At 39.3% G+C, this 22,599-nt stretch overlaps 1 protein-coding gene across 11 annotated transcripts in view; it reads left to right on the forward strand.

The window, feature by feature from the left end:
• DTNA (dystrobrevin alpha) overlaps positions 1 to 22,599 on the forward strand; it is a 353,310-nt gene that overhangs the window by 236,961 nt on the left and 93,750 nt on the right. For all 11 annotated transcript variants that reach the window (XM_087439129.1, XM_087439125.1, XM_087439119.1 and 8 more), the window contains one exon: positions 2,212 to 2,292. In XM_087439129.1, coding sequence (XP_087295255.1) covers positions 2,212 to 2,292 — 81 coding nt within the window. The remainder of the gene's footprint in view (positions 1 to 2,211; positions 2,293 to 22,599) is intronic.

Genomic DNA, 22,599 nt, shown 5'->3' on the forward strand with positions numbered 1-22,599 from the left:
ATAGAAGAGGATGACTAGAATGGTTAAGGGTCTCAAAACCATGTGTGATGATAATGAGAATAAGAACAGCAACTTCCATCTATTGAAGCTCTACTCTGTGCCGTGCTCTGTGGTAGACACCGTGCTTGAAATGGCTGTAGAGTTGAATGTCTTCAACCTAAAAAAGTCAAGGAGAAGCTGCTTCCCAGCTAAACTTTAAACTCAGTGATGACAGGGACTTTTGTACATAATCTTCAGATGGTAATGAAGATGCTAATAGGGATCCTGATAGCTGCTTCGCAATGTTTGAGAAATAAATTATCAAGTGGAGGGAGAAAAGATTATATGGCTCCAGAAGGGAAAGTAGATTGAATGGATTGAGGTTACAGGGAGGCAAATTAAAGCTCAAATATAAAAAAGAAATTTCTATCACTTGTTGTTGCTCAGAAATGGCGTAGGAAGCCTTTTAAGGAGGCCCATCTGAGGCTAAGCGCTCACTGTGTACCGGCTACAGAGGTTACCAGCCGCTAAAGTTGATAGTGTTATCACCATTTTCTGCATGAGGAAATTGGACGCCAAGTAAAAACTTGTCAAAGTTCACACAACTGGAAAGTGACAGATTAAGGTTTATTGACTTTAAAGCCCATTTATTTTCACTGTTATAATCATCCTTGTCATTGGAAATAATCCTACATGGCCGTTGGCTAAATGTCCACCTCTTGAGAACATGTTTAAGGGAATTCCTGCATTGGGTGAGGGTAAGTCCTTATCTCTTTGATTCTTCAAGCTCTCAGTATCAGTGAGCCTGTTTGTCAAGTAACAAACTTTCATAAGAATGAATGTTTAATGATCTGCCTTATAAAACCACAAAGTAATAGGCATATCGATAATATTTTTAAATGAATTTAAAGAGATCACTTTGAGTCCTGGGAATGCTAACTGCTCTCAGTGAGGGACACTTGCTAATTCATCCCGAGTTTCATTAGGAAAACACTTAATTGACCTAATATAATTACTTCCAGGTCAGTTCATTTACTTGCTATCCTAACTATTATCTTATGAAGCAATTATGTAGCACTTTTACTGGTGAAGAGAAGGTCCCGATACATGTCAAAATATAGCTATGTGCCTTTATATCTGTTATGAACCTTAAACATGGGCTTAAAGAAAGCCCAACATTTAGAAGTGAAGAAGAACAGACATTTTTCAAAGTCCACCATGTTCTAGACATAGTCTAGAGATTAGCCCATTCAAAGGAGGGTGGGACAATCACCAGGAACTCAGGTGTCTATGTAACAAGTAGCCCATCCACAGGAGATTGTGAGGAGACCTGCCCGAGCCTGGCAGAGGTTCTGGGGTACAGAGTAGTGAGAAATATTGTTGAGTAGATAGGATGGAAAGAGCCTGCATAGGGGCTTGGATTCAGAGCAGAACATTCAGACCTGGTGCTGTGGCCATCGGGAGCCATGATGGATTCTTGAGTGAAGAGTGGAATGAGGAAAGTAGTTCAAGAATTTGGGGAACATGTTCCTCTATGTTAGGGAAGAACTGGAAGCCACAGTGAAAGAAAGAGTAGTGGTTGTTTTTAGAAAAGAGTCTCCTCTGAGATTGACAGGGTGGATGGCTGGATAGATAGTAGTAATAATAACAAATACTTACCTAGCACTTACTGTGTGCCAGGTAGTGTTCTCGGTGCTTTAGGTGTCATTCATTTATCCTTACAGCAAGCCTATGAGATAAGTAGTGGTAGTATCATCATCCCCATCTTCCAGATGAGAAAACTGAGGCTTCTAAAAGCAATCGGCCTAAGATCATGCAGAAAAGATGCTTAACATTTGGCCTATGCTCACCTCACAGCCTTGTTCTAATGACCAATCACAGTGCATTTAAAGTGATTATTTGATGATATTACTATCTGATATCATCTAGCTGCTTAAGTCACAGCTGGAGCAGATTGTTCTCAGAAGTGGCAGACACCACGGGGCTGAGTGTGTGTCTTTGGCCCATGAACACAGTTGACAACCTGATCCCCAGAGCTGATTACATGTGTCTCTTTCCCTAGACCCTGAGGAATATGGGACAGACCTTTTCAAGTCCTCAAGTTATATTTACATTCTAATAAAAATAAAAATAAAATTAAGGGTATGGGTTATGTCTGTATTTATTTATAAACATTATGAATTCCTTTCCACACACACGGCATACCATATGTGTACCTTCTTCCCCCTCCAGGGGCTCAAGATCTGGATCGGATCCGACTCTCCACCTACAGAACAGCGTGCAAGCTTAGATTCGTTCAGAAGAAATGCAATTGTAAGTATGCCAGTTGTTTGCACTAATTACCCTCATGAGTCCTATAGTTTACATTTGTTACTTAGTTTATTAAAAGTAGGGTTTTTTGCAAATATTGATAAAAATATGTTTACACAACAATAGAAAGAGTATTATGATACACAAATGGTAGACAGACTATTCCTGAGTAATTCTGAAGGCTTCATTACTCTAAACTGCTAGAGTATTGAAATGGATGAGCCTCTGGATGTGTATATAATCCTGCCATTGGAATGGTTTAAATTTATATGGATGTTTTTCTTCTTTTCTCTAGCCTTGGTATAGTAAATGCAGAGCCATCAAAATGGTTTCCAAGAGCTTTATAAAATATCAAACATTAAGTCCTCCTTATATTTGTATTTTCTTTACAAGTAGAGGAAAATGTTTACAAGCTCCTGGAAAACATTTAAGTTTCTTTCTGAAACTACAAAATTAGCCCTTTGTATCAGAGTACTAACTCTATGTGCTACATCAGACAATAGCAAGAGAAGAGACAACAATACTTAAAGGAACAAAGGAAGTTGCTTCAGCTTTTTCCCAAATTTCAGAACGTGAGCAGCCAGCTAGATCGCTAATCACTGTGAGCAGATTTAGACTCCCTGCCGGGTCAATGCTTCCATCATATTACCACGTCCATTTTCTCTTGGAAAAAAAATGTGGCTTTATTCTTTTCTAAAACTGCCTGCTCTAAAAAATTAATAACTGTTCTCATTTTCTAATTAGTATTGGATGAGTTAAAAAAAAATGAAAACCATAATGTTCTTCTGAGTGTGTACACGTAGTTCTTGAATAACTGGCATGAGGATTAGACACTTTGTGAACGTAGAAACCAGCCATGTCCACATCTCTGCCCTCCCAGAGTCCCCAGCAGATGTCTCCTGGGACACAGGGCAGGCCACCGCAGCTCCAGGCTTCTGGGCTTACAGCTAATCAGGACTATGGGGATGGGCAGTGCATGCCGATTACTCAAGTTGCTCATCTATAGCTTATTCTCCAGCCCAGCAGCTAGAAAGGGGGCTGAAGTTTGGGACAGGAGGAGAATGGAGAAAAAGCATAGGTTGATCAAACATCAAAGATGTGTTTTGACTCCTCACAGGAAGCTAAACCAATGCAAAAAAAAAAAAAAAAAAAAAAAACAGCAATGAGAAAAGCACTGCAAATGTGGGAAGGAATTTGTGGTTGCACTTGCAGTCCTGAGTGTTGATGGATCAATAAAAGCCCTTTCCAAGACTGGTGTTAAAGGACAAGAAAAATGCTCCCGTAGAAGAAAATCTTTCCTCCTCAACCCCATTATCCGTTATTTAAACAAAAGGAAGAATCTCCATGTTTCCAGCACTGAAAACATGATGAGATCCTCCCACTTTCTTACCTCACTGTAAATCGCCCTCAAAATAGAGGGGAGGGGAGGAGGGGTAGGGATGGGAGTTCTGTCTCCTTAAAGCTTTGCCAAGCAGAGCCTTCCTTAGTTAGGCTACTTTCAGTAGGAATAGGGAATTTCAAAAAGACTTTACAAAATGGTAAGGATGACCAACATAAATAAATAAATAGTAAGGCAAAGAAAGAAGGAAGAAAGGAAGGAAGGAAAGAAGGAAAGAGGGAGGGAGGGAGGGAAGGAGGGAGGGAAGGAAGGAAGGAAAAAAAGAAAGGGTAAGAGAAAGAAAAGAAAAAAGACTCACAGTGATTTGGCAACCCTGAAGCCAACATTACAAAGGGCACACACTCTGTTGCCCTAACTGGGTCCCAGCAACCCACAGGCCATATCCCATTCCTCCTCCTCTCTCATAAAGGCCCTTTTTCATTCTTGGGCATCTCTTCTTCCTCTTCCTCTTCTTTTCTGGCCCTCGTCCTCATCCTACATCCAGAACCGCGGCATAGTCACACTGACCTTCTTGGAAAACAGTTAACTGTCTTGGAAAACAGTGATAGTCCATCCCTGGGTAAAAATAGAGCCTTTGTACAGGTCCAGTTGCCCCTCATTGCATCACTCATTTACCTCTTAATTTAGTAAGCTTATAATGAACTCCTACTATATGTTGGGCACTGTGGTAGGTATCAGGGATAGAACAATGGTAACTAAGATGTGGTCCCTGCCTTAAAGTTGCCGAAAGTCTAGTTGGGTAGATAGACTTTTAAATAGACTTATAAAACATTGTGGAAGTGTAAAGATAGGAATATATATATGGTGGTGTGGGAACACCAAGGAAGCGGTGCCCTGACCTGGGCGTAGGGGCCACTGAGAGGAGTTTCCTGGAGAGGGAGATATCCGGGCTGAGGCTTAAAGAATTAGTAGACATTAAGCAGAGAAGTGTTATTTGCTTTACAATGTACCTTACAAACTTCGTACATTTTAGGATGAGAAAAATATTACATTCCATACAAACTGACAAAACGAAGGCTCAAGGAAGAAAAACGAGCATATTTTGAATGCTCTGCTAAAATTAAGCTTCTTTTGCTAATTGTTTCCTCCTTGATCAGAAGCGTTAAATGCAAGTACTATATGTGTTTGCTGAGTTTTCCTTCCTGATAATAAATATAACAGTTGTGGTGTTGTGCTGCTTGCAAAATGCTAACACTCTTGAGCCTGGCTTGTCTTAATCAAAATTGGAGTCTTTGTTTTAGGAAGATAACCAGAAGCACTGGTGTTTATGTGACATAATTTTAGTCAACACTGAATACACACTCTTGTATTAGAGGAAGATAATTTTTGTCTGCAATAAAGCCTAGCCCACAATAAATTATGGTACTGTATAACAGAATTTTGCTCTACAATAAAAGGAATAAGAAAAAAATCCAGGTTGTGTATTTGTAAGTGCAGTGCTTTATTGGAAACTCTTATTAAGTATTAACTCCACAGAAATTGATGGACTGTAACTGAGAACAGGTTGTTTATTTTAGGTCCAGACCTTATTTACAGATAAAATTTATTTTGTATATTACCAAAACTAAACTTTAAAACTACAAAATGGAGGAAAAAACATAAAAACTTGTAAAGTCATCGTGTAGAAAAATAAATATTGTCTGGACATAGGATGGAGTGTATAGATTTTTAGGATATTTCTTTTTTATCTAAATTAAAAGATCAGAAGTGTTAGTTAATTCCCTATATTTCCTTCCTCACAGTTCTTGCCTCCTCTATTTATGGTTTCCCATATAGATCATTGATTCCTATCACTGACATCCATGTTCATTCCCTTTAATGCAATTCCCGACGGATGCTGAGAATAACTGGTTTTTGATGTTCTAAAAAGACTCCACATACGAGTCCAGAAAACTGTGGCCTGTGGACTAAATGCAGCCCAGCACCTATTTTTGTATAGGCAGTGAACTAAGAATAGATTTTATAGATAAATATTTGTAACCGATTTGAAAACAAGGAACATTAACTTGTAACCCAAGCAGAGCAAAATGTTATCCCTCCAGAAAAGAATTCCAGTCTTCTCACTGATAAACCAGCATTTTAAAAAAAAATGTACTCAATTATTATATTTTTAATTTCATCAGTAAAAATGTTGTGGAGATTTGTTTTCTCTCATTACATATATGCCTATGTAATCTCTATGTAATATTACTACATAATATGGTGGTGTCTGTTGGTCCACAAAAAACATTTACCAACTTCTGCTGGAAAAGAAGAGTTGTAAGAAGCCCATCTTTTTTTGTTTTCTTTTTTTTAGGCAAAAGACTCTCCATTCCTTCAACTTTTCTCCATAGGATCTATTTTCCAAATCAGCTTCTTTCCCTGACCATTCATCTTTGTACCCTGTCATACCCCTTCTCCATACCATGACTAGCACCTTCTCTAATAGAATAAAAGAATTAATGTCTCTAAAAATTAGGGGACAACAAGTTGGATATTTTATTTTCTAGGAGGAATGGGACAGAAAGGAGAATACAAATAATATTCCTAATACTCCTTTCTAATCAACAGCCTTGTCTTTTTCTTTAGCTTCCGGATTTCCTGGTAACTTTTCACAAAAATAAATACCCTATATACCGTTCATAAGCATGTGTGAAAGGGCAACATCTCAGCCTTTATTTTAAACAAATAACTGGTTTCTACTAGAACATTATTTCCTCAGTAGCATTGACATAGTTAATGATCCAGATACCCTGTAATGTCAGCAGATCTTTTTTCAGAAATTACTTTGAAGTCAATGGAACGCAGCCTTAAGTTCATGAACAACAAAAGGCAACGAGAGAAATAAATCAGAAACCTCTAATCCCTCCTGTTTAATACTGTGAACAAAAGGCAAAAGGCAAAGAATCCTCTCCCCGACACTCAGCTCACATTGCACCATCTTTTAGTTCTTCTGGTTACAGTCTGAATTTTCTTTCCGTCACTCACATCTATTAAAATTTTGTTTAAGAGGAAAAGAGGAGAAAGGGTATATATTTGTATCTGGGCTTTCAGAGTTTCTCAAAATATCTTTCCTCTAGTAAATGTAACATTTTAAAAAGTATCCTTCATCCAGATATAATTTAAAGTTAGAACACATGCTTTTGTCTTTAGTAGCTCTAAGCTTCTTTTAGCATTTCTTGTGAACGAAAAAATGCAGTTATCTGTTTACCTAAATGTTTCTCTATTACTGAGAAATTAACTCAAGTGAGTGCTATATATGTAGTAGGTCCGGAATAAATATTCATCTATGAATGAATGAATATGCACCACTACATTCATTTTCCACCAGCCAAGTGACTAACCTTATGCAGGAGTAACCTTTAGATATTTTAGTAATAAATACTATTCTCCTATTCATTTTTCTTCAAGCTAGTATACCAGCATATTCCTCACCTCTGCCTCATTTTTAAGTATGTGGATTTTTGACTGCCTGTGTCAGTTTTCTATCATTGCATAACAAATTACCACACACTTAGCAGCTGCAGACAACGCATTTATTATCTCACAGTGTCTGTAAGTAGAAATCCAAGACAGCATGGCTGGACTCTCAGCTCAGGGTCTCACGGGGCTGAAATCAAAGTGCTAGCTGTGTCTTTGGTTCTCATCTGGGGCTAAGGATCCTCTTCCAAGTGAACTGGCTGTTGGCAGAATTCATTTCCCTGTAGTTGAAGAATTAAGGTCCCCATTCCTTGCTGACAGTCAGCTGGGGACCAATCTCAGTTCCTACAGGCCACCTACATTCCTTGCCATACGACACCCGTAGCCCATTCAGAGTATGGATGTTTGTTTCTTCTTCCATGACAGCCAGAGTGTGTCTCTGTGATTTCCTCCTCTGTGACCAGCCACCAAAAACTCTCTGTTTAAAGACTCATGTGATTAGGTCAGGCCCCCCCAGGTAATCTCCCTATTTTAAGGTCAACTGATTTGCAACTTTAATTACATCTGCAAAATCCCTTCACAGCAGTATTTGGATTAGTGTTTGGTTGAATAACTGGGAGAATTTATTTGTATACCATGTGCCAGGAATCTTATGAGGGACTGGGGAACATCTTCGGATTCTGCCTACCACACTGCCCAAGAACATAGGCTTTTCTATTTTCCAGATAATGACATACAGAACCTTGGGTGAAAAAAATAAAGTTTAAAGTAAAAACTCAGGCAAGAAGAAATAGATCCCCAACAAGAGATGCGTTTTAAAAGAAAGATAGAAGGACTCTCTCCAGTCAAGGAGTCAGAAGGAAAAGCCGGAATGTTCACAGAGAAATAAGTGGTAGATGACAAACCCTTGGAGCATAATTATCTTTGGTTGTATTGTTCCAAATGTTTTTGATACACATTTTCATTCCTGATGTTGAATCATTCTAAACACTTGTTTAGAATAAAGAAAAATGCATTGCCCTAGAATACAACATTCCCAAGAATTCCCTGTGGGGAAGTTGGTGGTGGCAGCAGAACATAAACAAATCCATTAAAGATGCCTGTGCACCATAGCAATGGAAAAACTGCTCCTCTCTGGGCGCGATGGACCGATGGCAAAAATGTTTCCCTCAATCAGAGTGAATTGCTGGTAGAGAAAAGCTGTAATTTTAAAGTCCTGATGCTTGTGATATGGGTTTAGTTAAAGCTGCTCCTTTCCTTTATTTGCTTTTACTTTTAAGATCTTAAAGATTCAGAATTTTGTTTTCTTGTTAGTATTTTTATTTTTAGAGAATGCTGGAAGCGTTGTCTGCTCAGCCGCTACCACTGCATGCACAACCTGTGAACTAAGCCGACGCCTGTAGTCTTGTTTCCAGGAATCTGGATGTAACATCCTTCAGCTTCCTTTTCTTTCTCCTGCTTCTGTGTTATGCCAGGAAGCTGTGCCAATTAAGCCGTTTTACTCTCACGGTTTAGGAAAGAGCATCATCTTCAAATGCCCCAGTCAGCTGGGAAAGAGTGTTGCATGCAGAGGAATGCCTTTCAAGCTTCCCCAGCCCCATCTAATGGGTGCCAAAGCAAGATTCAGTGACCTTCCCTCAGTGGTCTGCCAAGGTCTTTTCCTGTGAGCCTGCTGGAGCAGCCCAGAGTGAGTCAGTGGAGCGATGAAGGGTTACCCATGGGGTGCTCTCCCACAGCCTGGCTCCAGGATCGCTGGGCTGTGGCGAACACTGAGAGAAAACAGAGGAGTCAGGAGGACAGGGATGGGAGAATGGCCTCGCCTGCAAAACTTTACCTGTGATCCTGCAGGAAAGTCATTCCTGATGCCACCTTGATTTACTCCTCGTTGAGGCTTTGTTGACATTGTGGTGGTGTTGTCATTATTAACAGTCACTCATTTGTTTATTCATTCAACAAATATGGACTGAGATTTACTGCGTGCCAAGCATTACGCTAGACCATGGTAGGGGGGAAGTATGGTAATATTCCTTAGTGTACAAATTTAGTATTAGAATAACCTCAAGTTGAGAATCTAATGGTGTGTTCTATTTATTATAAAACTTCTGATTTTGTGAATATCAAATAGTAGATACACCCTAAAACTTTGCTAGATAAACTTATATCTAGCCTGTCAGTCCCCTGAGTGAACTGTCATTTTCTGCAAAAAAAAAAATTACTTATAAATATGGTAGTTAAAAGAAATCAAGTGTATCTATAGCTATGGAAATAAATTAAGTCTGTAGCTATTTTTAATCATTAATGGTGTTGGGCTAGGACTTCTGCTTTACCTCCTTTCCTATCAGGAATTGTCAAGTTCTGTTTGTTCCAGGTGAGGAGAGCATAGCACAAGACGTATTGAATGGCTTCCCTTAGATAAACACCAGATAAAATCATATAATTAAGAACTCAACTTCTAACTTCCAAATATTAGCCAAGTGCCATATGTAAACAAAGTCACTGTCCTACAAAGTCTGTCAAGACTTGTCATCAAGAGGCAAGCTTGTGGACCACTGAGCCTGCTGCAAAAATAATAATAATGGCACCAGCCCTAAATAGCTTAATTTCTCAGAAAATAATAAACTTCAATGTAAGATCAAGTGTGATACATTTTATTTTTCAAATTCAACCCTGCTGAATAAGACAGTGATATTGTATTGTGGAGAAGGATAAGCTGAGGAAAATTTCTGTGACCAAACAGAATCAGAATCTACTATGAACATGGTCACAATCATCATTTTCCTCTCATTTATTATTCTGGGAGGGTTCAATCAGTGATAGATGGGGACTTGCTTAGAACCTGTGCTTCAGCCTGTGTTTCCCCGTGACAATGCTCGTGTGGAAGCAACTCATTTGGATAGTGAACCCACAGCAGAACGGGAACAAGGAAGGAAAGCCAACCGACTATGCAGGAACTTCTAAGGAACCTTGTGAACTGTCCATCCAGGGGACAAAAGGAGGAGGTACTAATCCAGCTGCTCTGTCTTGCATTAGTCAAGCGCGGCCTGCAAGAGTTACAGCCCCGCGCTTCTGGGTTGCACATGTGTGAGTGCCAGGCAGGTTCCAGATGTTCGTGCTGAGGCATCAGAGGTATGCAGCAAGAGCCTGAGGCCAGTGCTGTCTGGTTGCGGCTGCACCTAGCTGGTCAAAGTCTACATTGTGATGGTCACTCCTGCATGGGCTGGAGAAAGGAGTGGAGCCAAGATTTTGAAAAGGTGCAAAAGAGGTGTCTGAAACATCATCTACTGTGTGCCTTGGCGTTCTGTGTTGAAGGTTTTCTCATCAGTATTTTCTACTCACTTTTAAAGTTTTGTTTTGGTTTTTTTTACAAAGGATACACTTCCCATATTCTTGACCTCACTCAAGATACCTGTAGATAATCTGTACTGCTGATTAGCCATCTAGAGATCTCTTCATCCCAAATGCTAACCTATGTCCCAAACAATTTTCCATACGCTAGGAAACTGGGCCATAGCTGTCTTCCAAAAGGATGAATGAAATGCATTTTCTGTTTTCTAGCCCGTTATTTACTCTTATTGCACAAAGACAATTAATTATATATTTAAACACTACAGAGCGAGTGCAGAAAAAGTAACACTTCCCAGCTGATTACTGCTTACCTACTCTTCAGTGTCCCTGTGTTCTTTGTCTATTAGTGTTCATCTTGGCCAGATGGGCACATGATGCAGAGTCCCTGAGAGCAATAGCAATAAAGGAAAAGTAGAAGACAGTTCCTCATGGTTGCCAGCTCTGTGGATGCTCTTTGTCTTGAAGTGTGGCCTCCGGCATCTAGGATTCTGGCCATCTGCTCCAGTCATAGTATGTAAGGAATACTAAAGATACTGTGGGAAACCATGCTCAATTAAGTCTCAGTGAGCTTTCTTAGAGTACTGAGGTAAAGGGAAAGCTTCTAGGGATTATATGTGGTCTCTGGCAAATGGTAGGCGCTCTACCCTATTCCATTCACCAAGCATTGTTGACCACCCAGTTTGAACAAGGCATTAGGCAAGGAGCTGTGAGGAATACAAAGATGAACAAGACACAGTCCATGTCTTCAAGTTGCTTATAATGTGGAAGTGCTTAGTACTATGGTTCTTAAGCTTTTTTCCCCATATGTCTTTGGGAGAATCTGATGAAAGTTATGAACCCTTCCCCCGAAAACACACATGACCCTAATCATGAAATTTAGCTCATCATTTCAGAGACCCTCCTCTCCCCTGAAGTCCAGTCAAGGGCTTATCTAAAAAATGGAGGGAACAACTTATCCATTAATAACTGTGGGAAATGCAGAGTGTCATAAGTGGTCGTAGATATCTGAAGGTGTCTGGAGCAACAAAAGGGAGAGAGTAATTCCACCTGAGGGTATCAGAATGGACTTCCCAGGGCATACAGGTAAGACCTTGAAAGAGCGTAGACTGAAGGGTACACCTGATGAAGGGAGCAGGCTGAGTAAAAGCACATACAGGAAAGCCAAGGGCGTATTCTGGAATTGGAAGAAGTCTAGTGTGGCTGGGGCATAGGAGTCTTGGGAGAAGCTGGAGAATAGTGGGAGATGAGGCTAGAGATTAGGAGACTGGAGTCCAAACACTGATTTTCATGCTTAGAAGCTTGAGTTTTACTCAATAGGCGATGGAAAATGGCATGACCAGAGCTGAGCCTTATAATATTTCTTAGGATAGATGCAAAAGGGCAGAAACTGGAGATAAGTGAGGAGGCTTGCTGTAGAAATCTAAGTAGAAGGCAGTAAAAGCCCATACGAGGGCACTAAATGTAGGAATGGTAAGGGCACGCTGAAGGAACCTATGCAAAGTTATCCAGTGAAGACTAAAATGACTACCCAGAGGGGAGGAAAGATACTAGATCCTCTTGCTTCTGAAGTTATTAAATGTATTCTGAACAAAGTTAAACACTTGCAGTGAGAAATTAGTTATTGTTCAGATCTTTCTTTTCATTTACCTTCTCTTATTATTTTTACAACCCTTGGTACAATACTTTGAAAAATAATAGGCTTAATAAATGCTTCTTCAATTGAATTTAGTTAAATTTAATTTACAGTATGACAGCTATTGAGCCAACAATTATTATACCTCATTTTAAATAATGGATGCTGGTCTACAAACACAATTTAAGAAATGCTGAATACTTCTTCTTAGTAGGCAGTGGGTGTACTGTCAGGGACTTTGAGGACTGGCATGATATCCAATTTGATTTTACACCAAAAATATGTTGTAGACCTTTTCCTGAAGCTCTATTACACAATCCACCTTAAGCAGGAAATTAAAGTGAAACTAAAGTGTTATCTCTGTAAGATATGATGCTTCTCTCCAAGGATCCTTGGATAGCAAAGAGAACTATCTGGGTGATAAAGGCATATTTTGGGAGCAAGAAAGATGTTGAGTTTGAAAGCATAAAATAATTTGGTGAGCTACTCAGATGCTGTTTAGATTCCTATATTATAAAGGTATAGCTCATGGTTTGCTAATGGAAATCAAATCTGAAAATTATACTTTTATTAACGTTTTCTTTCTGAACTCAGTGTTTGGTTAATGTGAGTGATGGCTAGTATCTTCAGTATAATCACATCAAAATACATTTGTTGACCCTGGCAAAGCATACTCCTTGACTGAGTTCTTCTTCCCTAACAGCTTTTTAAACACTATTTTGTCATGATCAAAGGCCTGAATAAGGACGTAAAAATATATTATTTATTTGAGAAAATCTTAACAACTGGCTAATTTGCACATGGCTTTCTTGACCACAATGCTCCCAGGGTTCTCAGGATACCTTTTAAATAAATTCCTCTGAATCAAATGAGCATCAATTTTCTCTTCTTCCTGTCTCGTCTAGCTCCATCCTTTAAGTGGTGCTCCATAGCAGTGGTTCTCAAACTTCATTGTCGTTTAAAATAACCAAAGGAGCTACTTAAACCTAGGGATGCCCTGGCCGCACTCCAGACCTATGGAATCAGAGGCCACAGTTTGAGACGCACTTACTGCTCTGAAGATCACCTCTGGTTTCATCACTAGGCTGGTTAGCTGTAGATCAGAATCTGAATTAGCTGATATGGTAGTTTGAAAATGAAACTAAGCATTAAACTTTACAGGATACAAATTCTCAATCTCTCTATTTGCTTACTGAAAAATTAGAGAAGTATTATATAACAGGCAAGAAAAGTTTACTTAGTTACAGACCCTGCTTTCCAGTGAGCCCCGGCACAAACTCCTCTGGCCCAGTCGGGTCAGATCTGATGGCACCATCTTTATTCACTGCTCTGTGCTATTGCTCGCTCCGTCCTCTTCTTCCCGGAGTATCGTCCCCTCCTCATCTCCATGTATTCATATGCTGCTGTGATTCATGAACCAACTTGAGCCCTACCTCCTCCTCCTCTAAACCTTTCCAAAGTTTCCAGCCCGCAGTAGCATCCCTGTATTTTGAGCTCCAGTAGCTTTTTTATTTAAATCCACACTGTGGGTGTGGGCTTTTAATAACATAGTGTCTCGTCCTGATCTTCACTTAGGCCATCTGAATGCGTCTCTCCCCATGGGAATTACAACCTCTTTTTATGGTCAGGCGCTCAGATTTTGTTAAATCACCTATAACATTAAGCATAATGTATTGTAGAAACTTGAAAATTACTGGTTGGATTTAATTTCTTTTGAAAATATTATGGAACTTTATTTCTTGTTTCCTTTCCCAACTCTGTATGTATAAGCATATGGCAGTCTTTCTCCATATGTTAATGCTTGTACATGCAATAGAGTATGGTAAGTAGTGATACGTTGAAATATTCTTTTTTTCTCATGAGCTGAGGCTCTCTGAATTTCAACGTATTTGATCTGAAACTGAACTAAAATAGTCGTCACTGTGATACAATCTCTCGTGGATTTAAACATCATGACATCCTTTAAGAGGAAAACAAACCTGAAATTGTAGAAGAAAGTTTGTATTAAGGGATAAATATCTTTCTAACTGACAGGATGGAATAAAGAATTTAAAGAATTTTGGGGGGAAGCTTTATAATTCTATCTGAATATGACAGCAAATTTTAATTCCTGTTTTCTCTCAAAAATAAGAATAATTCCTGAAATGTATATCATGCTTTACATTTTACTGTTTTCCATGTAAATTTTCATTGTTCTTCAGAACACTTGTAAGATAAGAAAGGTGGATATTATTATTCCCATTATACAAATGAGGAAACACTTGAATTGACATCCACTATATTTAAGCCCATTTTTTTCTCTATAAGAGAAAATAGATTATTGTTGCACGCTCAATACTCACTTGCTAAATATCTCTATTCCTCACCACCTATAAGTTCTGTGTGGTCAGGGACCTGCTTATCTTGTTCACACTAATTCTAGAACCCAGAATAGCACTGCCACATAGTAAGGGCTGAATAAATACTTGTATGAATGAAGTTTTAGGTCTCTGGAGTGGAAGGCTAAGAAAGAAGGCTAGTTAGTGGCTTGGGGCAATGAGTGTGAAGAGGAACCTGGATCGTTCCTGACACTCACAAGGGATATGTTCTTCTCCCCATCTCCTCACACCCCATCCCTGTGGCAGCATGCCCCCATGTGAAGCTCTGTAAAAGCATTTTTACTTAAAGTCTACTTGGCATTTAGAATACCCTCATGTGGTGCTTAATGACGGGGTACATTCTGAGAAATGCATTGTTAGGCGATTTCATCGTTGTGCGAATGTCATAGAGTGTACTTACACAAACCTAGATGGTGTAACCTACTACACACCTAGGCTAGAGGTACTAATATTATGGGACCACTGTCGTATATGTGGTCCGCCTTTGACTGAAATGTCATGTGGCACATGACTGTACTGAATGAAACTTCCCATTTAAAGGCTATAATAGGAAAAAGACAATGCTTCTATGTGTGCTCATCTTTTAGTGCCAAGGACATCAGAGCTTTATTGGATAACTAAAAGAATGAATCCCATAATTAACTTTTCTACAAGCCTACAAACATATTTTAAGAATCTGCTATGTCAGTTAACACAATTCAGCACTTCAAACTCGCAGAATAAACTAATCAGAAATACCACCTGTACTTGGTTCTCATACTTTGAAGAGTGTGGTTACAATGGAAAATTCATACTGGGAGTTTGCTGAAGGTCAGGAAACTTAGGTTTAGGGAGGGGAGAATCAGATGAGTTTTCAGGCAAAACAACCTATCTCCTTTGCAATGGAATTTGATGAGTAAGTCAACAGCAGAACTCTCCCTGCTTTTACCTGCCTGTCTCAGAGACTGGAAAACAGTCATAACAAAGCCTCAGACAACAGGCATCATCATTTTAAGCATGGGTAGCAAGGGTGGGTGGGGGTCGAGAGGGCGTGTGTATGGGTGCACACACACACACCATCTACACACTAGAGGACATATATATATTCCCAATGGCATATGAACAGATTATGTTCAATTCCCAGCCTAACTGCAATTTCCTTTTCTCCAAATTAAGAAAGCACATCATGGGGCCGGCCCAGGGGCGTAGTGGTTATGTTTGTGCACTTCGCTTTGGTGGCCTGCGGTTCGCATGTTCTGATCCTGGGCATGGACATACACACTGCTCATCAAGCCATGCTGTGGCGGCGTCCCATATACAAAATGGAGGAAGATGGACACAGATGTTCGCTCTTGGCCAATCTTCCTCACACACACACAAAAAAGAAAGCACATCATAACACAACGAGTGACCTTCTCATAGATGTAAATCTTGAACCCCTCTAAAACAATGTATATATACGTAATGATATAAATCATTCTTAAACTGCATAAATTAATTGAAAGTTACCAGCTTCTTGCCACACACCTCACAACCTGTTAGAACATAGCAGGCTGTCTTAATGCCAAAGGGCTGAGAACTACTGACTTCGAGCGGTGCTTCTCGTACTTTAAAGTGAATATGAACTGCCTGGGGGTGTCGTTAAAATGCAAATTCTGATTCTCTAGGTCCGAGGTTGGGGCCTGAGATTCTGCATTTCTAACAAGCCTGGTGCCTTGCAACTCAAAGTATGGTCCAGGATCAGCAGCAGCGGCATCACCAGGGAGCTGTTTTAACCTTGTAGGTGATTCCATCGTGGAGTCATGGTTGAGAAGCACTGCTCCAGAATGACTGAGTGAGGTCACTATAAGATGATTGTTTATTGACCTTCCCCAGCTGCAAGCCCTTTGAGAGCCTTCTAGAGGTTTATAAATCAGTGATTGTCAGAATCACCTGGAGAGCTTTGTCAACCCTTTTCCCACCCTCTTAAATTTTGGAATCAGTAAGTGTAGAATCTGGGCTTTTGAGGAGACCTCCAGCTGCTTTAGAAAAAGGACATCGTGCTTAGCTTCACTGACTGGCCCCGTCTCTGTGATATGGTCCAGGGAAGGCCGGACCTGGACTAAATCATGAAATAGACTAGATCCTGAAATTGTCTTTGATATTGCTATCCTTTCTGCACCCTCTCTCCCGTATTCTACCCTATTTATATGATTCACTTACTTCTAATAAAGTTTATGACATCAATCATTTCTATCTAGGTATAGATGAGTTGGACATTTTTGCACTTCTCCCAGGGATACTTGGACTTAAGTCATCTCTAACTATGAACTAAAGAGTCTATCTCCTATTAAAATAGTGTAAGACATCAGCAAACATAAGAAACATCACTTGAGATTCGCAAACTCATCTCTACTCACATGCAAACACTTCCCCCCACCCCCACACCCCAGCTCCTAAGCTAGCCCTTTTCTACTTGAGACAGCCTGAATTTAAGGCAAACTATTGAAGCTATATCTATTTCCATTTATTTATAAAGACAAACTGTGAGATATTAATAATTAATGTCTGAAATTAACACTAACATTATATTTAGGATTCTATAAAGCAATAAATACAACTTTTAAGAATACTTTTTGTTTATTCTTGATATGGTTAACGTTAACTAAATAATTTCATTATGTAAAATGTTGCCTTATCTAGTATACTAGTATCAAATGTATGCAGTTACATAGATGAGGAAACCCCACTTCTATCGCCTGGCCTAATAGCATGTGCTCTATGCCAGTTAAAGTTCGATGGATAGTTAGTGAAGTGTGCATGGTGCCATCTAGTGGTGTACAGTCATCACTGCACAACCTAAATGTCCTGATTTTCTAAAACAATTTGATAGCTCAACAGTAAGCAACAGATTTATACAACTGTCAGACTTTTAAAACAGGCCTCTTAATAACTTCCTAATGAATCTCAACTTAGCACATTTCTCAGTGTTGCTGTTTAATTAAGCAAAGGCTTGTGATACTTATCTTTTTCAGTAATAATTAACAGATATTGAGTGCTTATTATGCACTAAGCACTGTGTGAAGTGCTTTACACGGATTATCTCACATGGTCGCCACAATAACCCTGTAATGGAGGAATTATTACTGTCCCCATTTTACAGATGAGGAAACTGAAACTTAAGGACATTAAGTGACTTGCTTAAAGTGACATTGGTAGCCGGTAGGGGAAGCCAGATGAAACCCAGCCTCCTGCCCAGGAACCTGCACTTTTCTGCACTGTGATCTGCACCTGCCAAAGTAGTTACCAGTGAAATAAAGTTTCCAAGAAATCTTTATGAAGAGGACCTTCCTCACCAGGTCTCGAATTATCTAATATGGTAAAATCAATTCAAACTCCACTAACTCAGAATTCATGACAGCTACACTGAGCAAATATCTGCTTTTGTGGCTGAGATGTGGTTTGTGCTTCTTTTATTATCACCCACACATAATATATCCTCAAAATTGTATGTTAATTAGTTTATTGAATTTGGAGGACTGGGCTAAAACTTAGGTTTATATTCACAGATCTTGTAAATTAATAATAGCATAGCCTGGCTATAGATCAGAGAGTTTTATTTTATTTTAATTATTTTAACACTAAGAGCTGTCATTTGTTGAGCACCTGTGATGTGCCAGGCCCTGTGGTCAACGCTTGTATGTGCATTTTCTCTTTTATCCTCACTACAACTCCCTCTGGGTGGTATTAGTTTCTTCATTTCTAAAAAGGGCATAATAAAATTTATAAGGTGAAATAACTTGCCCACAGTTTTACAGTTGTTAGTGGAGCCAGGAGTGAAGCCTCAATCTTTGTGATTGCAAAATCTGTATCCTTTCCACTCTGCCATTCCTGGAAAATAAATATGTATAATGTGCTTGATTACAGTATTTCTGCGTACTTACTGCTACCACCTATGCAAAAATACCACCGTCTCTTACTTGGACTACAGCAATCAGCTCCAGCTACTTTCACATGCGTGCCTGTCCATCTCCATTCGTTTCTTCCCTTACGGTCAAAAATGATATTTTTAAGCTGCATTTCTGATCACGTCACTCTCCTATGTAAAAGCCATGTCTTCATACACTTCGCATAAAGACCAAAATCCTTATCGCAGCTACAGTGCTCCTCCAGCCTTATCTTGTTCCTCTGGCCCCTTCACTGCCACGTCATAGTCCCATTATGTACCCAGCACCCTGTCTGTCCCAGTGGGTCATCATTTCTGATCGTCTGTTGCTGTGATTGGGAGTCATGTCTGTATCCCCTCCAGACTGTTAGCTCCCTGAGCAAGAACCACATCTATACTGTTTTCATTGAGTCCCCAGGCCTGAATGCAATGCCTTGCACATAATTATGAAAACTAGTTTTATTTAAGTCATTTATAACTATCAATTCTCATAGCCAGAATTAGTATTTTATTTTTCCTTGTATTGAGACCCTAAATTGGTGGAAACACAAATTTGGATCATATTTATTTTTAATAACTTTCACATGATTTCTAGATATTTTATTTGTCAATACAATAGGCTATTATTATTTCCTATGTTACATGCCCTATTCCAGTCATTTTTACAGGCATCATCCAATTATATCTTCATAGTAATCATCTGAGGGTAGGTGCTATAATTAGCCCAACTTTTCTAAGATGAAGACTCAGAGGAGTCAAGTAACTTAATTGATGGCATACCTAGGATTCAAACCAAGGCTTGTGTAATTCTTCATGACTACGCTTTATTGCCTCATTAGCAATCGAATGCGTCCTCAGAAGACCTTGTTTCACTTAGCCAACAGATATTCATTAAGCTCCTATGATGTTTGAGACTAGGGGTGTGAACAGTTATTGTGACAAAGTCTCTTCCTGTGGCATGTACGATGCAGAGGGGGAAGCACAACCAGCTGATCTGCACAGAGGGTCCGCTACATGCAGTGATGTGGAAGAACAGGGTTCTAAGGTGGCAAGGAGGGGAACAAAACCTAGAGGCAGGGGATCCAGAAAGACATCCTTGAGGAAGTGGTGTTGACATTAAGGTATGATGGCTGAGACATAGAAAAGAAGTCAATGGAGCCAGATCAAAAAAACTTTGCAAGCCATGTTGAAGAGTTTGGATTTCGAATTAATGGGAAGTTATGAAAGGACTTTCAGCAGCATACAAGTGACATATCAGATTTGTAGTTCAGCAATATCACTGGCTACAGTGTATAGAAAGAATTGGAGTGGAGAAAGAATAAAGACAAAAGAACTGTCTCAGTCCACCAGTAAGAGATAATGGTGACAGCATTGGACGATGGAATTAGGTGATGGGAAAAAGGGTCCATGGAAATGGAGGCATTAAAGTGATATTTAGGAGACAGAGTTCATAGGACTTGGTCATTGATAGCATGTGAGATGTGAGGACCCAGGGGTGAAATTCTGATTCTGGCTGGAGCAGGAGAGGGGGTGGGGGGTGGCGCCATTCACCAGGGAAGGGAACCCCAGAGAAAGTGGGTTTGGCAGAGAAGAGATGAGTGTAGGTTGGACAAGCAGAGGCTGAATTGCCTGAGGGACCTCCCTGTGAGTATGCTGGCCACTCCCTGGGACCTGTATGATTCCATCCCTGGGAATCCTGAGAGCCTCCACATGCCCTACAAAGGCTCACCAGGAGAGACCTAGGCATCCAGATTATCTCCCTCCACCAGCAACCTTTTCTCTTTCTTTGCTTGTAGCCGTCTCTCTCCTATGCTGAAGTTCACAGTCCGTGCTCTTCTTCTCCGATGCCTGTTTCACATGATCCATAGCCAGGAACCAGAGGAGAATAGGCCAGGAGCCTGCTTCCTGTGATGACCTGGGCACAGATACCAGTCAAGATGATGGGCCAGATCTCATCATCAGGGCTCTCTTTGTATCGTGCACCCAGACATATCCCCAAGGACTAGATTCAGAGTTTTTGTAGATCAAATATATAGGGAATAATTATAGGAATCCCAGCTATTTCCCTCAAGAAATTAAATAAAGTCAACTTATAGATGCCATCTCCCTAGGAATGCCTTGCTTGCTAAATTCAAAAATTGAATAAATAACATTAAGAAATCCAAATGATTTCCTCATTGTGTGATATACAGAGAAGGTTGCAAATCTGGAATCACATAAATCTGAATTTATCCAAATCTAATAAATATTTAAGTAATTCAGTTGCGAAATGATTTGTATTCTTCTGTCCCAGGCCAGAGATATGCCGAAAAGTTGTTCTTTTGACGTGACTCACATCATTCATTTGTTCATATATAGTGTATTGTCTCTGGGTACCACTTTTGACCTCATGCATTTTCTCTTTTAAGGAACACTATTTCCACTTTATAGATGAGGAAAGTGAGGCTGTAAGTCTTCGATGCTAAGAGGATATGCACTTGTAGTAGAAGAGCCAGATTTAGACCTAGGTCTTTGGACGCCAAGTCCAGGAGCTCAATAGATGTTAGTTTTGTTTTTTAAGTATAGTGTCAGAAGTGAGCAAAGAGGTAGGAGACTAAAACTTGGGAGTTGTTGGTGGAGAAGCGTATACAGAGTGCAGATTTCTCTGGAACTAAAACATAAGTATATATTTCCTTGAAAAAGACAACATTTATTTTTAAATACAAAAGTGTAATGAAAAGTGAACCTTAAACTTGGTGACGATGTGAAGAAATTAGAACTCTCATACACCAGTGACAGGAATGTAAAATAGTACAACTACTTTGAAAAACACTTTGGAAGTTTCATAATTAAACATATAGTATACCATACACCTACCAAACAAACAAACAACCTAGCTACTTTGTTTCTAAGTATGTACTAAGAGGAATGGAAGCATATGTCTAAACAAAGATTTGTACATGATTGTTCATAGCAACTTTATTTATAATAACCAAAAAGTGGAACAACCCAAATGTCTATCAACAGGCGAGTTGATGACCAAATTGTGGTGTATCTGTATAACAGAATACTATTCAGCCATAAAAAAGAAAAACTGTTATACATGCAACAACATGGATGATTCTCAAAATAGTTACACTAAGTAAAAGAATCCAGACAAAAAAAGAGTACCTAGTGTATAATTCCAGCTCTATAGAATTCTAGAAAATCATGATGGAATGCAGATCTGTGGTTGCCTGGGACAAGGAGTGGATGGATTAAAAGAAGCATGAGGAGACTTTTGGGGGTGATGGACATGTTCGTTGTCTTGACTGTGGTGATGGTTTCTGGGATGTCATAACAAGACCTTGGGGCAAATAGGGAAGAAAGAGAAATGGATTTCTTGACCATCTTAGTGAAAATAACCATGACTTAAGTTACATGAGCTAGTCAACAATGTAGCCAAGAAACTGTTTGTTCTTGATCAGGTTAGTTAAGTGATCTGATTTAGTTCTGCTGCTGCATTGTAGAAATAACTTTTCCTTTTTCCCCTGCCTGTCTTCCTGCCTACTTTAATGTTCCCTTTTTTCTTATTTCACACTTTATACTACTAAAAGTATATAAATAAATGCAAATATTTTAAATACTCAAATGCAGTTTTGATGTCCTTTCAAACACTAGAATTTAAGTGTTGGTTTTCTCTGTGTTTTTTTTTGAGGGAGCAGTATGTGCAGTGGGAAAATGCTTTAAAGCCAGATAGACTTGTTCATTTTAATCACAAGTTGCTAAGAAACTAGATCTTAAATGTTCTCACCATAAAAAAGAAATGATAATTATGGGAGGACATGATGTGTTAGCTAATATTATGGTGGTAATCATACTGCGATATAGAAATGTATCAAATCAACATGTCATGCTCCTTAAACTTATACAATGTTATATGTCAATTATATCTCAATATAAAAAAAAAACCCAGATAGGCTTGGATTTGAATGCCAGTTTTGCCATTGACTAGCCTTGAACCTTATTTGTCGTTAACTTCCCTGATTCTCAGTTTCCTCCATGTAACATGGGGATAATAGCTATGTTTCAAGGGCCATTATGAAGATTAGAAATAACGATCTACTGCGGTGTTGAGTAAATCATTCACTTGCTATTGTACATTGTACGTCAGGCCTTTTAGATCATGCACTGTCTGTGTACATTTACTTATGTCAACCCCTACAATAGTCAAACACATACCAAAGCCTATGAAGCACCTTGACAAAACAGGACAGATGGTACATGTAAATAA

The sequence above is a fragment of the Ceratotherium simum genome, chromosome 14 (genome assembly GCF_057802395.1).
Source record: "Ceratotherium simum simum isolate JZ-2026a chromosome 14, ASM5780239v1, whole genome shotgun sequence".
NCBI lineage: Eukaryota > Metazoa > Chordata > Mammalia > Perissodactyla > Rhinocerotidae > Ceratotherium > Ceratotherium simum.